General features: G+C 44.7%; 1 protein-coding gene across 1 annotated transcript in view; it reads left to right on the forward strand.

The window, feature by feature from the left end:
- myo5b (myosin VB) overlaps nucleotides 1-17,030 on the forward strand; it is a 53,291-nt gene that overhangs the window by 6,329 nt on the left and 29,932 nt on the right. Inside the window, exons 6-16 of the mRNA XM_038970120.1 lie at nucleotides 2,503-2,646; nucleotides 2,938-3,019; nucleotides 3,228-3,335; nucleotides 3,461-3,570; nucleotides 3,693-3,958; nucleotides 8,714-8,795; nucleotides 9,484-9,624; nucleotides 10,169-10,291; nucleotides 13,076-13,159; nucleotides 15,228-15,377; nucleotides 15,603-15,700. Of these exons, the coding sequence (XP_038826048.1) occupies nucleotides 2,503-2,646; nucleotides 2,938-3,019; nucleotides 3,228-3,335; nucleotides 3,461-3,570; nucleotides 3,693-3,958; nucleotides 8,714-8,795; nucleotides 9,484-9,624; nucleotides 10,169-10,291; nucleotides 13,076-13,159; nucleotides 15,228-15,377; nucleotides 15,603-15,700 (1,388 nt within the window). The remainder of the gene's footprint in view (nucleotides 1-2,502; nucleotides 2,647-2,937; nucleotides 3,020-3,227; nucleotides 3,336-3,460; nucleotides 3,571-3,692; nucleotides 3,959-8,713; nucleotides 8,796-9,483; nucleotides 9,625-10,168; nucleotides 10,292-13,075; nucleotides 13,160-15,227; nucleotides 15,378-15,602; nucleotides 15,701-17,030) is intronic.

Consider the following 17,030-nt stretch of genomic DNA (forward strand, 5'->3'; position numbering starts at 1 on the left):
GGCTTGTAGGCCTGTCCTATGGGCACAAACCCACCGTTGCTGGACCAGACAGGACTGTCAAAAAGTGCTCTTCACTGACGAGTCAGGGTTTTGTCTCACCAGGGGTGATGGTCAGATTTGCATTTATAGTCAAAGGAATAAGCGTTACACCGAAGCCTGTACTCTGGAGCGTGAACGATTTTGGAGGTGGAGGGTCCGTCATGGTCTGGAGCGGTGTGTCACAGCATCAATGGACTGAGCTTGTTGTCATTGCAGGCAATCTCAACGCTGTGCGTTACAGGGAAGACATCCTCCTCCCTCATGTGGTACCCTTCCTGCAGGCTCATCCTGACATGACCCTCCAGCATGACAATGCCACCAGCCATACTGCTCGTTTTGTGCGTGATTTCCTGCAAGACAGGAATGTCAGTGTTCTGCCATGGCCAGCGAAGAGCCCGGATCTCAATCCCATTAAGCACGTTTGGGATTTGTTGGATCGGAGGGTGAGGGCTAGGGCCGTTCACCACAGAAATGTCCGGGAACTTGCAGGTGCCTTGGTGGAAGAGTGGGGTAACATCTCACAGCAAGACCTGGCAAATCTGGTGCAGTCCATGAGGAGGAGATGCACTGCAGTACTTAATGCAGCTGGTGGCCACACCAGATACTGACTGTTACTTTTGATTTTAACCCTCCCTTTGTTCAGGGACACATTATTTTATTTCTGTTAGTCACATGTCTGTGGAACTTGTTCAGTTTATGTCTCAGTTGTTGAATCTTGTTATGTTCATACAAATATTTACACATGTTAAGTTTGCTGGAAATAATCGCAGTTGACGGTGAGAGGACGTTTCTTTTTTTTGCCGAGTTTAAATATACACTGCTCAAAAAAATAAAGGGAACACTTAAACAACACAATGTAACTCCAAGTAAATCACACTTCTGTGAAATCAAACTGTCCACTTAGGAAGCAACACTGATTGACAATAAATTTCACATGCTGTTGTGCAAATGGAATAGACAAAAGGTGGAAATTATAGGCAATTAGCAAGACACCCCCAAAAAAGGAGTGATTCTGCAGGTGGTGACCACAGACCACTTCTCAGTTCCTATGCTTCCTGGCTGATGTTTTGGTCACTTTTGAATGCTGGCGGTGCTCTCACTCTAGTGGTAGCATGAGACGGAGTCTACAACCCACACAAGTGGCTCAGGTAGTGCAGTTCATCCAGGATGGCACATCAATGCGAGCTGTGGCAAAAAGGTTTGCTGTGTCTGTCAGCGTAGTGTCCAGAGCATGGAGGCGCTACCAGGAGACAGGCCAGTACATCAGGAGACGTGGAGGAGGCCGTAGGAGGGCAACAACCCAGCAGCAGGACCGCTACCTCCGCCTTTGTGCAAGGAGGTGCACTGCCAGAGCCCTGCAAAATGACCTCCAGCAGGCCACAAATGTGCATGTGTCAGCATATGGTCTCACAAGGGCTCTGAGGATCTCATCTCGGTACCTATTGGCAGTCAGGCTACCTCTGGCGAGCACATGGAGGGCTGTGCGGCCCCACAAAGAAATGCCACCCCACACCATGACTGACCCATCGCCAAACCGGTCATGCTGGAGGATGTTGCAGGCAGCAGAACGTTCTCCACGGCGTCTCCAGACTCTGTCACGTCTGTCACATGTGCTCATGTGCTCAGTGTGAACCTGCTTTCATCTGTGAAGAGCACAGGGCGCCAGTGGCGAATTTGCCAATCTTGGTGTTCTCTGGCAAATGCCAAACGTCCTGCACGGTGTTGGGCTGTAAGCACAACCCCCACCTGTGGACGTCGGGCCCTCATACCACCCTCATGGAGTCTGTTTCTGACCGTTTGAGCAGACACATGCACATTTGTGGCCTGCTGGAGGTCATTTTGCAGGGCGCTGGCAGTGCACCTCCTTGCACAAAGGCGGAGGTAGCGGTCCTGCTGCTGGGTTGTTGCCCTCCTACGGCCTCCTCCACGTCTCCTGATGTACTGGCCTGTCTCCTGGTAGCGCCTCCATGCTCTGGACACTACACTGACAGACACAGCAAACCTTTTTGCCACAGCTCGCATTGATGTGCCATCCTGGATGAACTGCACTACCTGAGCCACTTGTGTGGGTTGTAGACTCCGTCTCATGCTACCACTAGAGTGAGAGCACCGCCAGCATTCAAAAGTGACCAAAACATCAGCCAGGAAGCATAGGAACTGAGAAGTGGTCTGTGATCACCACCTGCAGAATCACTCCTTTTTTGGGGGTGTCTTGCTAATTGCCTATAATTTCCACCTTTTGTCTATTCCATTTGCACAACAGCATGTGAAATTTATTGTCAATCAGTGTTGCTTCCTAAGTGGACAGTTTGATTTCACAGAAGTGTGATTGACTTGGAGTTACATTGTGTTGTTTAAGTGTTCCCTTTATTTTTTTGAGCAGTGTATTTTACAGTGGTTATGATTTTCTTTTGATCTCTGAAACTCTCCACCCCTTCTCCACCCCTCTGCTTCTCTTTTCAGGCTATTGGAAATGCGAAAACCACGCGCAATGACAACAGCAGTCGTTTTGGGAAGTACATCCAGATTGGTTTTGACAGGCGTTATCACATAATAGGTGCCAACATGCGCACGTATCTGCTGGAGAAGTCAAGGGTGGTGTTCCAGGTACGTGTAGCTCCATGCTGCGCAGTCTGGGATGAAACTCTGTATTACTACTTACTAAGTCCATGCTTCCCTTCACATTTACTTTCCTTCATTTAAACATTTGATTAGGTCCTAGCTTGACATGTTTTTTCCAGCCAATCAAATATCAAAATAAACGTATCTAAGTACTTTACAGAAATTAATACGATATTAAATTGCAGCCTGGGGGAACTCATGATCTAACAAAAGTCTTTCATTCATCAGAATATATTATTGATAAAGAGTTAAGTGTAGTATATTTCTGCTTTTTAGGCTGAGGATGAGAGGAATTACCACATCTTCTACCAGTTGTGTGCCTCTGCTAGCTTCCCGGAGTTCAAAGACCTAGCCTTGAGTAAGTGTCGCAGACCGAGCCAATATTCAACTACGTTTCTGTTAAGGAAGCAACTGCATAATAACTGCAATCGTTATTTTTATGTCATGTTTACTGGAGCATAGTCCTTCGAACTACATTCAGAGAATAGTACGTGTCGTCTGTGAGGACGTTCAAATAAGAACACTTTTCTAATACGTTTATTTCTATCTCTGCTTTCATCTTAAAGCCAGTGCGGAAGACTTCATCTTCACATCGCAAGGAGAGAACATCTTCATTGAGGGGGTGAATGATGCCGAGGACTTCAAGAAGACGAAGGAAGCCTTTACACTACTGGGTAATGGTCTGACTGGGACATGGGTACATTCTAAGATGGTAACACCGCTACATTAGAACAGGCTCAGAACAAAGGGTTTATGTATCTTGGAACAATATTTACCTTACTGTGGTTTGTTTTTGCAGGTGTTAAGGAGAGCAATCAAAGCAGCATCTTCAGAATCATAGCTTCCATCCTGCATCTGGGGAACGTGGAGATCTGCTCGGAGAGAGACGGAGACTCCTGCCACATATCAGTATGTCACTATACAGCCTTGTCCAGATTAATTCTGTTTGAGTTTATAGTTCCACATCACAGCCTCAAACCGTATATCTTCTCTATACCTAATTTATTGATTAAATCTGTGTGTGTTTGTAGAGGAACGACCCTCACTTGACGCACTTTTGCCGGTTGCTGGGGGTGGAGCTGGAGCAGATGGAACACTGGCTATGTCACAGGAAGCTGGTCACCACGTCAGAGACCTACGTCAAGAACATGTCCCGCAAACAGGCGGCTAATGCCCGCGACGCGCTCGCCAAACACATCTACGCACACATGTTTGACTGGATTGTGGAGCACGTCAACAAGTCTCTGCACACCTCCTCCAAACAACACTCCTTCATCGGTGTTCTGGATATCTATGGGTAAGACTGCCCACCTGGGCTCCCCAGAACCTCTGAAAACAAACCTCAACAGTGGGTTGGTTTGGATTGTGAGAGAAACTTGACTGTGTGGTGAGAACCGATTTTCATGCCAGCAATAGAAGTCTTATTTCAGGAGTGTAATCTCAGCCATGGTGAATGGTAAAAGCATCCCAGGCTGGCAGTAAGTTAACACACTGTGACAGCAGACACACAGAAGAACATCAGCCCAACATTTCTCATTTTCCCTCGCAGTTCTGTCACACAATGTTTTCTGTACTAAAGGCACGGAGAAGCATGATATTTGATGAGTCGATTTCATAACGGTCACATACACATATTTAGCAGATGTTATTGCTGCTGTAGCGAAATGCTTGTGTTCCTAGCTCCAACAGTGTAGTAAAATCTAACAATTCACAACAATACACACAAATCTAAAAGTAAAATAATGGAATTAAGAAATATATAAATATTAGGACGAGCAATGTCGGAGTGGCATTGACTAGAATACAGTATATAGATATGAAATGAGTAAAACAGTATGTAAACATTATTAAAGTGACTAGTGTTCCATTATTAAAGTGACCAGTGATTCCATGTCTCTGTATATAGGGCAGCAGCCTCAACGGTGCAGGGTTGAGTAACCAGGTGGTAGCTGGCGAGTGATGGCTATTTAACAGTCTACCTTGAGATCGAGAGACTGAAAAACAGCTTCTATACCAGCTTTGATGTACCTGTACTGACCACGCCTTCTGGATGGCAGTGGGGTGAACAGGCCGTGGCTCGGGTGGTTGGTGTCCTTGATGATCTTTTTGGCCTTCCTGTGACATCAGGTCCTGTAGGTGTCTTGAAGGGCAGGCAGTGTGACCCGGTGATGGGTTGGGCAGACCGCACCACCCTCTGGAGAGCCCTGCACTTGCGGGCTCTTGGATGCACTTGGATGCTCTCAATTGTGCATCTGTAAAGATTTCGGAGGGTCTTAGGGGCCAAGCCAAATTTCTTCAGCCTCCTAATGTTGAAGAGGCGCTGTTGCGCCTTCTTCACCAAACTGTCTGTGTGGGTGGACCATTTCAGATCGTCAGTGACTGTGTATGCCGAGACACTTGAAGCTTTTCACCTTCTCCACAGTACTGTCCCGTCAATGTGGATAGGGGGGCGCTCCCTCTGCTGTTTCCTGAAGTCCACGATCCGCTCCTTTGTTTTGTTGACGTTGAGGGAGAGGTTATTTTCCTGGCACCACTTTCAGGGCCCTCACCTCCTCCCTGTGGGCTGTCTTGTCATTGTTGGTACTCAGGCCTACTATGGTTGTGCCGTCTGCAAACTTGATGATTGAGTTGGAGGTGTGTGGCCACGCAGTCATAGGTGAACAGGGAGTACAGGAGGGGGATGAGCACACACCCTTGTGGGGCCCCTGTGTTGACGATCAATGAAGTGGAGGTGTTGTTTCCTACCTTCACCACCTGGGGGCGGCCCGTCAGGAAGTCCAGGACCCAGTTGCACAGGGTGGGGTTCAGACCCAGGGCCCCAAGCTTGATGATGAGCTTGGAGGGTACTATGGTGTTGAATACTGAGGTGTAGTCAATGAACAGCGTTCTTACATAGGTATTCCTCTTGTCCAGGTGGGATAGGGAAGTGTGCACTGCAATGGCGATAGCATCGACTGTGGATCTATTGGGGTGGTAAGCAAATTTAAGTGGCTCTAGGGCAGGGGTGGGCAAAGTTTTTGGCTCAAGGGCCACATCGGGATTTTGAAATTCAACAGAGGGCCACATTTTTGGAGGACCAATTGTTTGTTAAAATGAATTTGCGGGGGCCTCCCGAGTGGCACAGTGGTCTAAGGCACTGCATGGCAGTGCTTGAGGCATCACTACAGACCCGGGTTCGATCCCAGGCTGTGTCACAGCTGGCTGTGACTGGGAGACCCATGAGGCGGCGCACAATTGGCCCAGCATCGTCCGGGTTTGGCAGGCCGAGATTTCCTTGTCCCATCGCGCTGTGGCGGGCCGGGTGCATGCACACTGACACGGTCGCCAGGTGTTTCCTCTGACACATTGGTGCGGCTGGCTTCCAGGTTAAGTGGGCATTATGTCAAGAAGCAGTGCGGCTTGGCTGGATCGTGTTTCGGAGGATGCACGGCTCTCGACCTTCGCCTCTTCTGAGTCTGTAACGGGAGTTGGGACAAGACTAACTACCAAGACTAAGACTAACTACCAATTGGATACCACAAAATTGGGGAGAAAAAAGGGCAAAAAAATATATATTTCTTATGTCTCACGGGCCGGATTGAAGTGCCCGGCTGGCCGGATGCGGGCTGTACTTTGCCTCCCCTTGGTCTCGGGTGTTATGTAAGGGTGTTATGTAAGGTAGGCAAAGTACAGACTCTCAAAGCACTTCATGATGACAGAAGTGAGTGCCACGGCGCTATAGTCATTTAGTTCAGTTACCGTTGTTATCTTGGGTACAGGAACAATGGTGGACATATTGAAGCAAGTGGGGACAGCAGACTCGGATAGGGAGAGATTGAATATGTCAGTAAACACTCCAGTCAGCTGGTCTGCCCATGCTCTGAGGACGCGGCTAGGGATGCCGCCTGGGCCGGCAGCCTTGCGAGGGTGAGTATGCCTTGCGAGGGTGAGCACGCCTTACTCACGTCGGACACGGAGAACGAGAGCCCACAGTCCTCAAAGCGGGTGAAGAAGGTGTTTAGCTTGACTGGGAGCAAGACGTCGGTGTCCGCGACGTGCCTGGTTTTCCCTTTGTAATCCGTGATTGTCTGTAGACATTGCCACATACTCATCTGTGTGTGTGAGCGCTCTGCGTGTCTCCAGCCAAATACCTCCATCCCCTGTGTTTTAAGTGCCTCTTTTCATTACAGTAGATAGAGGATGGAACCATATTGAATTGGGAGAGCTGTGCTTTTCTTATTCATGACCCTGTTTGACTGAGGGCTTAATTGGTTCTCTGCTGTGGGTTAGATTATTGATAAAACTGGCAGCCTGGCGCTGGGAGGGGAAAGATGCTGAGCTACAGTAGAAAGCCCAAATAATAAGACATACAGCGGGGGGTTATTTGTAACTTGAGTCTGATAATTATCTGTACAAAACAGTTCATCTGAAAATACTTGTGGAATTTAAAATACTTGCTTGATTCACTGTTTGTTATGTTTTCCAGTTTCTTGAAATACTTTGCAAACGCAACTTATGTGAAAAGTGAAATGGTCTATTCATTCCTTTTCCATTTTAGTAGACAGTCTTATCCAGAGCAACTTAAAGTAGCGAGTGGATACATTTTCATACTATTTCGTACTTGTCCCCTGTGGGAATCGAACCCACAACCGTAGCATTGCAAGCGCCATGCTCTACCAACTGAGCCACATCACATCATTGTCAATGTACTCAATTACTGTATTGTGATGGAAAGTGTACAGGTACAAACCTCGATGACCAGCCTATGTACAATACGGTAATATACATTTACATGAAGTGGTTTGTAAGGATGGCACATTAATGCTGCACAAAAAAGTGATTGTTTTCCATGTTATTTGATTAAGAAAAATATTTAATTTGATGTGGATGTTTTGTGTCTTCGCCCATAACTTTGTACCTTTTTGATGTAAGTGTTTGAGGACAGGGTTTTTAATCTTTCTGGATTCCATTAGAATGACAATCGCAAAGAAAGGAACAAGGGCAACAACTCTTACAGTTGTATTGAATCCTGCAAGATACAGTTCTCAATAATACAACTACCTTATTTGCCAAAGCAGAGATGCTGTGGAAAAAAACTTTTGCCCACGCTATCTGTCCTCTAATACTGGTAAAGGCATACTACAGTACTTTAAAAAAAAATGTGTATAAATATATTTTTTAATTCAGATTTTTCAGGGGGTGCTGCAGCACCCCTACTTCCCGTGGCTATGCAGCAGGGGTGTCAAAATCATTCCATGGAGGGCCTAGTTTCTGCAGTTTCTTTTTAAGACCTAGACAACCAGGTGAGGGGAGTGCTTTACTAATTAGTGAGTTTCATTTATTAATCAAGTGTAAGGGAGGAGTGAAACCACGCAGACACTCTGCCCTCTGTAGAATGAGTTTGACACGTGATCAACAGTGAGCTCAACATTTAAGGGACAGTTTTGTCGTTGTTTTGTCTCTGTACTCCAGCACTTTGGATTTGGAATTGTACAATGACTATGAGGTTAAAGTGAAGACTGTCCCCTTTCATTTGAGGGTATTTTCATCCAAATCGGGTGAACTGTTTAGAAATTACAGCCCTTTTTGTACATAGTCCCCCAATTTTAGGGGACCAAATGTATTGGGACAGATTCACTTATGTGTATTAAAGTAGTAAGAAGTGAAGTATTTGGTCCCATATTCATAGCACACTATGACTACATCAAGCTTGTGACTACAAATTTGCTGGATGCATTTGCTGTTTTGAGTTGGTTGCATTTCAGATTATTACAATAACAGGGGAGGTTAGAATTTTGGGGGGGATATATTTGTGAATCTGAAACTTTCTCACTCATCATTATTCACAATTCATTCAAGATTATCAGTAATCATGGTAGCATCCACATGCATGTAGAAGTGTTTAGAAACATTATCTTCTCATTTAGAATAAAAGTGACTCCAAAATTACACACTACATTATTTACTATTTAGTTTTCCTCTAGGCCTAATCACTGTCTAAAACACAGGATGGAAATAGACCGGAGACTTCCGACTCACCAGATATGTGACTGTTTTCTCTTCATCTGAACAGATTTGAGACCTTTGAGATAAACAGCTTCGAGCAGTTCTGCATCAACTACGCCAATGAGAAACTGCAGCAGCAGTTCAATCAAGTGAGTTTAAGTCTTCTATTTATAATATACACAGTGTACAAAACATTAAGAACACCTGCTCTTTCCATGACATAGACTGACCAGGTGAATCCAGGTGAACGATATGATCCCTTATTGATGTTATGTGTTAAATCCACTTCAATCGGTGTCGATGAAAGGGAGGAGGTTAAAGAAGGATTTTTAAGTCTTGAGACATGGATTGTGTATGTGTGCCATTCAGAGGGTGAATGGGAAAGACAAAATAGTTAAGTATGGTAGTAGGTGCGAGGCGCACCGGTTTGAGTGTGTTAAACTCAGCAGTGTTGCAGTTCTTTTCACAGTCAACAGCTTCCAGTATGTATCAAAAATGGTCCACCACCCAAAGGACATCCAGCCAACTTCACACAACTGGAGTATACGTGCCCCTGATGAATTGAGGCCGCTCTTAGGGCAAAAGGGGGTGCAACTCAATATTAGGATGGTGTTCCTAATGTTTTGTACACTCAGTGTAGCTACCTACCTTATATTCCAATGTTCAGTAGAGGAGACCTGAGAACATAAAGCAAAACATAAAACATAACATAAAACATAAAGCTGTTAACCTCGTGACTCAACATGAATGTTTTCAAGTGAAATAATTCAGGACTTAGTCTAACTGATAACCTACTGTGCTGTAGCTCACTGTGGGACTGCCTCTGTGTGTCCTCAGCATGTGTTCAAGCTGGAGCAGGAGGAGTACATGAAGGAGCAGATCCCCTGGACGCTCATCGACTTCTATGACAACCAGCCGTGTATCGACCTCATCGAGGCCAAGTTGGGTATCCTGGACCTGCTGGATGAGGAGTGCAAGGTGGAGTACCCGGTCTTCCATACATAATGTATTCGTCTTTAGTCCTGAATTCTGTCCTTGCTCCAGTAGTTCTTAACTTCTCTTTTTGGGATGCATTAGTGGGGAAGTGTATATGAACAATTGGCAACTGGAGTAGTTTTAACGCTGAATGCACTTGAGCAGTCACAGGTGTTGAACAATCTTCTGTGTTTTGGTCTGGAGGGAGCAGAGCGGAACACACTGCTGATCCCTGCGTTTTAAACCTCTGGTCTCAGTTTAATGGGATTCATCCTGCATTCATAGGTGCACACCGTGGCCTGCGTCTGTTTCCCCTGCCTGCATCCAGATTGTTATCGGAGTTAAGGACTTTGCAACAAAACACAGATTACTTATTTATTTCACTCATCCTCATCCCACAGCCCTTTGAAGTTATTGACGATCATTTGGAACAACCTCAAAATAATTGTTATTCTGAGCACAGCTAACCTGGATAGAAAGTTTTGGTTTCCTTCATGGTTTTACATAATATTTCTCCTTTATTCCCCTTCGCCTGCTGCTGCTACAGGTGCCAAAAGGGACAGATCAGAACTGGTGCCAGAAGCTGTACGATCGCCTTTCAAGCAGCGTCCATTTCCAGAAACCACGGATGTCCAACATATCTTTCATTATCATTCACTTTGCTGATAAGGTGGGTAGACCCAGCCTAGAGACATGTTTCACATGAAAAGCACCTGTACGTAAGGCTCTTCAGTTAGGTCAAAATTGACCTGATCCTAGGCTGTTGGTTCAAATGTCATTTTGGCCGGGAAATCCTGTTGTTACAGTCCTTAAGCAAGGTTGTGTGTTTAAACCTAACTGCTTCAGTATACCTGGCTGAGTAATTGGGAGCATCTACAAATTGTGCTATTCAAAGGACCTGACATGAATCACCCTCATTGCAGGGGCTTTGCCTGAAAAGAGCTAATATGATTATCCCATGATGACTCATCAGAGAGGCTTTGTGTGTTAGTATTACTGTGAGTGATCTCATTGGCCCTGCAATGTCACCCCTCCTCCTTATGACACATACACAAGCTCTAATTAACTCAAAGAGCAGTGCTCCTACGCAGAGGAGCTGGCACTAAATAGAAAGGACTGCCTATGTGTCTGCCTAAAGTGGGTCATGTAAACAGATGAAAGGCAGGCAGCTGTAGCAATGTCCTTTTATTTACCGTGATAATTTCCGTGAAAAGCTAGGGATGTGAGTGGCTAGAGTGGGACGAGAGAGTCCTGTTAATGTAGATGGGATTTCCTCAGCTCTCCTCTGTTAAGATGGTATTAAACCGATTCCCTTGGTGTTTCTCTTCGTCTAACTCTTCAAGTGAAAAGGAGTAGGATCTGCATTCAATTACTGCTCTTCCTCTCGCGCGCCAGTTGTACAGTCGTGGCCAAAAGTTTTGAGAATGACACAAATATAAATTTTCACAAACTCTGCTGCCTCAGTTTGTATGATGGCAATTTGCATATACTCCAGAATGTTATGAAGAGTGATCAGATGAATTGCAATTAATTGCAAAGTCCCTCTTTGCCATGCAAATTAACTGAATCCCCCAAGAACATTTCCACTGCATTTCAGCCCTGCCACAAAAGGACCAGCTGACATCATGTCAGTGATTCTCTCGTTAACACAGGTGTGAGTGTTGACAAGGCTGGAGATCACTCTGTCATGCTGATTGAGTTTGAATAACAGACTGGAAGCTTCAAAAGGGTGGTGCTTGGAATCATTGTTCTTCCTCTGTCAACCATGTTACCTGCAAGGAAACACGTTTCGTCATCATTGCTTGCACAAAAAAGGCTTCACAGGCAAAGATATTGCTGCCAGTAAGATTGCACCTAAACCAACCATTTATCGGATCATCAAGAACTTCAAGGAGAGCGGTTCAATTGTTGTGAAGAAGGCTTCAGGGCGCCAAAGAAAGTCCAGCAAGCGCCAGGACCGTCTCCTAAAGTTGATTCAGCTGCGGGAGCGGGGCACCACCAGTACAGAGCTTGCTCAGGAATGGCAGCAGGCAGGTGTGAGTGCATCTACACGCACTGTGAGGCGAAGACTTTTGGAGGATAGCCTGGTGTCAAGAAGGGCAGCAAAGAAGCCACTTCTCTCCAGGGAAAAACATCAGGGACAGACTGATATTCTGCAAAAGGTACAGGGATTGAACTGCTGAGGACTGGGGTAAAGTCATTTTCTCTGATTAATCCCCTTTCTGATTGTTTGGGGCATCCGGAAAATAGCTTGTCCGGAGAAGACAAGGTGAGCGCTGCCATCCGTCCTGTGTCATGCCAACAGTAAAGCATCCTGAGACCATTAATGTGAGGGGTTGCTTCTCAGCCAAGGGAGTGGGCTCACTCACAATTTTGCCTAAGAACACAGCCATGAATAAAGAATGGTACCAACACATCCTCCGAGAGCAACTTCTCCCAACCATCCAGGAACAGTTTGGTGACGAACAATGCCTTTTCCAGCATGATGGAGCACCTTGCCATAAGGCAAAAGTGATAACTAAGTGGCTTGGGGAACAAAACATCGATATTTTGGGTCCCAAGTCCAGGAAACTCCCCAGCCCTTAATCCCATTGAGAACTTGTGGTCAATCCTCAAGAGGCAGGTGGACAAACAAAACCCCACAAATTCTGACAAACTCCAAGCATTGATTATGCAAGAATGAGCTGCCATCAGTCAGGATGTGGCCCAGAAGTTAATTGACAGCATGCCAGGGCGGATTGCAGAGGTCTTGAAAAAGAAGGGTCAACACTGCAAATATTGACTCTTTGCATCAACTTCATGTAATTGTCAATAAAAGCCTTTGACACTTATGAAATGCTTCTAATTATACTTCAGTATCCCATAGTAACATCTGACAAAAATATCTGAAGACACTGAAGCAGCAAACTTTGTGGAAATTAATATTTGTGTCATTCTCAAAACTTTTGGCCACGGCTGTACAATTAGAACAGCCTGCAACCCTATCTGTGAGAAAGAGGAGAGAGCAGGGGTGAAGTGTGACACCAGACTGCCTGGAGGCTGGGGCTGCTGATGGACAGACAAAGGGAAGGACGATAGACTGACTGACAGGGGGATTTCCTTCCAAACAATACCTGCACTCATGTTATTTTACATCTGACTTTTTATAAATAAACACAATGTTTGCATATCTGGTTCATCTTTTTTTTATGCTCAGTAAATGCTTATGTTTAAACTGCCACATGCTTTAAATTATTCAATGTACAGCTGGATGTTTGGCTACGGTTACTGTAAGTGCATTGCTGTGGGACACAACAGCAGGACTGTATGGGCCACCTGGGATTTGAACAAACAACCCTCCGTCCCTATTGTACATAATTACCATAGTTGATTAAATGTTTGCTAATTTAGTTGTCAGTGTATTTGGCTGTGAAGTGTAGTCTGTTATATATACCTCTGTTCCCGCCCTTGGCAGGTTGAGTACCAGTGTGATGGCTTCCTGGAGAAGAACAGAGACACCGTCTACGAGGAACACATCAACATTCTGAAGGCCAGCAAGGTGAGAGAGAACAATGTCATTAGATCGCTACCACAATGACACAATCATCAAAACCATTCTAGTGGACACTTCAACTCACACTCAACAGCACACTCTGACCACTTAAATGCAGAAAGCATGTCGCAAATAATTATATTTTTAAGCTCAAACTAATTTAACCGTGTGGACTTCTTGGAAAAGCAGCACCGTAAAGCTTTTACCAAATTAGATTACTGCTGAAAGAGGCTTCAGTTTTGGGATAGAGTGCAACGACACAAAAAAAGTAACACGATTTAGAAAGTGGCAAATTGGAAGCATTTCACAGGTTCATATGATGGCCAGTATAGCTCCTATCAGATATAGTTGTTGTTTAAAGCCAGGCTGACAACTTGGCAACACTTCACATGAACCCTAAAGTTTAAATCCTGCTTTACATTCTCATTTGAAATACATGAAATGTAAATTAAGATGTCATATCAAAATTCTAATATATTGCAGATGAATTGTCTCCCACAGACACACACACACACACTTTCTAGAGATCCGCTGACTCCTGCCTCTCCAAGCCAAACTCAAACTGCTTGATTGGAACCTAATTTCAGCTCATGTTCTCTGCATGAACTTTTTTACTGATTAAGTGATGAGAGCCAAAAGTGCATTAGCTTTCTCAGTCATTTCTGTTCAGTTCACCCTCTCTGCCACTCTCTTTGGGACAAATACCAACTTTAGTTCACTTCATCTCGTATTAGGCATCTCATATTCAGCCCTTTCTCTTTCAACCATCTTGTCTCCCTCTCGCCAAAATCCTCTCCTCAGCATTACTAATGCAACAGCCATTAAGAGCGTGCAAATGAGAAGGAATATTGAGAGGCAAGGAGAGATTTCATATTTTATGTTCTGTCTAAAAGCATCTTGTCTGTGCCAAATCTATTCACTATCAGAAAGACACCAAGCTCCATTGAACAGCATGGATAGGACCGAGTTTGGGAAACGCTGCAGTGAGGTTTCCGAAACAAAAGCAGTGATAAAGACATAGCATGTCTCAATATTGTACAATATGCTGTACTGCATTTTTGTCTCTGTCATTTCAATTGATTTTCTAGTGTCAATTTTGCTCAGTAGTTGAGAACTTGGCAAGAGCCCCTAGCTTGTTTAAACCCCCTCATATCTAGCTGACAGTGATGCAGAAACCTAATCAACATTGGAGAGCCTTGGAGGACATGTGAGGGTCATGAAACTTCCTCCGGCTGATAAGTCTTTCCTCAATGACCATTACTATCATCTCTCACAGCCTGAAAGCCCTGCTAACTCTGAGGTACCTGAGCTGTACCCCCAAGCCAGAGGAGGTGGATGGATCAAGGAACTTCCATGAATCTTCATAGAAGTCCAATCCTGCTTACAGAGCATATTCTTTGCAAAGTGATAAAGGAAACATTTTCCGAAAGGAATTTCGTGTTAATGTCAGAATATTTTTTCGCAAGTTTGGCATGAGAGAATAGTTTATCCGTATGGATGGTGGGACTGCACTGCAGTGTATTAGTACTGTCTAACCACACCAGCCTTATGTGACAGAGATATTATTGTGCTATTATCAGTATGGATGGTGGGACTGCACTGCAGTCTATTAGTACTGTTTTACCGCACCAGCCTTATCTGTGACAGAGATATTATTGTGCTATTATCAATATTCCCTCTGCATCCACTGCAAATACGTGGATGCTGCTGCTTGACACTCAAATTGTTCACCTTCACTGGTTCTGCTGTGGAGATGTGACTACAGAACTCTCCTGACAGACGCCTAAATGCTGGTTTATTGACGTCCTGTCCAGCCATGCTTTTCATTACTGTAGTCTCATCAGTGTTCTTTAACACACCCGCTATTACACTGGATCCTACAGTACAGCACTATGTAAAAATATATCTTATGAAAAAGATTTTTGTGGAAATTCAACGCCACTTTTTTGTGCGGTTTGGTGAATTGATGTTGTTATCCGGCTATAAAATGGCTTATAATATAATCTGTTTTATGCTAAGTTGTTTTGGATGAAACCATCTGCTAAACATATTAATGATGTTCCCCCTCTCCCAGTTTCAGCTCGTGGCGGATCTGTTCCAAGACACTAATAAAGACGGAAGCAGCTCCACGTCTTCCAGCAAGTCCTCCAGGATCAACGTGCGCTCGGCCAAACCAACACCTAAAGTCCCCAACAAGGAGCACAGGAAAACCGTGGGCCACCAGGTTAGCATCCACCATGAGGCCTGAGTTCAATCAGTGTGCCTCTGGATAGGAGCCTGTCTGTGTTAGTGTCATAGTCATTTTCTTAACAATGTCTTTAACCTTTCATTAGGAAGCAATGATGTAACAAGTCTGTATTTTTACAATGATTGGTGGGATTAAGCAAGTTTTTTAAACTTAGCCTTTGCAGTACTTCTCATCCTCCGTTCCTCTGTTTGTTTACTGTAGTTCCGCAGCTCCCTGCAGCTTCTCATGGAGACCCTGAATGCCACCACCCCCCACTATGTGCGTTGCATCAAGCCTAATGATGAGAAGGAGGCATTCTCGTGAGTAAATATTTGGCTTTTCAGTGACGGTGTACAGTTGAAGTCAGAAGTTTACATACACCTTAGCCAAATCAAATTTATTTATAAAGCCCTTCTCACATCAGCTGATGTCACAAAGTGCTGTACAGAAACCCAGCCTTAAACCCCAAACAGCAAGCAATGCAGGTGTGGAAGCATGGTGGCTAGGAAAAACTCCCTAGAAAGGACACATATACATTTAAATTTAAACTCAGTTTTTCACAATTCCTGACATTTAGTCCTAGTAGAAATTCCCTGTCGTAGGTCAGTTAGGATCACCACTTTATTTTAGGAATGTGAAATGTCTGAATAATAGTAGAGAGAATTATTTATTTCAGCTTTTATTTCTTTCATCACATTCCCAGTGGGTCAGAAGTTTGCATACACTCAATTAGTATTTGGTAGCTTTGCCTTTAAATTGTTTAACTTGGGTCAAATGTTTTGGGTAGCCTTCCACAAGCTTCCCACAATAAGTTGGGTGAATTTTGGCCCATTCCTCCTGACAGAGCTGGTGTAACGGAGTCATATTTGTAGGTTTCCTTGCTCGCACACGCTTTTTCAGTTCTTCCCACAAATGTTCTATGGGATTGAGGTCAGGGCTTTGTGATGGCCACTCCAATACCTTGACTTTGTTGTCCTTAAGCCATTTTGCCACAACTTTGGAAGTATGCTTGGGGTCATTATCCATTTGGAAGAACCATGAGATGTTGCTTCAAATTATCAATTTTCGTGATGATGCCATCTATTTTGTGAAGTGCACCAGTCCCTCCTGCAGCAAAGCACCCCCACAACATGATGCTGCCACCCTGTGCTTCACGGTTGGGATGGTGGTCTTCCCCCTTTTCTCACCATTTTTCCTCCAAACATAACGATGGTCATTATGACCAAACAGTTCTATTTTTGCTTCATCAGACCAGAGGACATTTCTCCAAAAAGTACGATCTTTGTCCCCATGTGCAGTTGCAAACCGTAGTCTGGCTTTTTTATGGCGGTTTTGGAGCAGTGGCTTCTTCCTCGCTGAGCGGCCTTTCAGGTTATGTCGATATTGGACTCGTATTACTGTGGATATTGATACCTTTGTACCTATTTCCTCCAGCATCTTCACAAGGTCCTTTGCTGTTGTTCTGGGATTGATTGTCACTTTTCGCACCAAAGTACGTTCATCTCTAGGAGACAGAACGCGTCTCCTTCCTGAGCGGTATGACGGCTGCGTGGGTTCTATGGTGTTTATACTTGCGTACTATTGTTTGTAATGATGAACGTGGTACCTTCAGGCATTTGGAAATTGCTCCCAAGGATGAACCAGACTTGT

Source organism: Salvelinus namaycush, chromosome 31, assembly GCF_016432855.1.
Source record: "Salvelinus namaycush isolate Seneca chromosome 31, SaNama_1.0, whole genome shotgun sequence".
Taxonomy (NCBI): domain Eukaryota; kingdom Metazoa; phylum Chordata; class Actinopteri; order Salmoniformes; family Salmonidae; genus Salvelinus; species Salvelinus namaycush.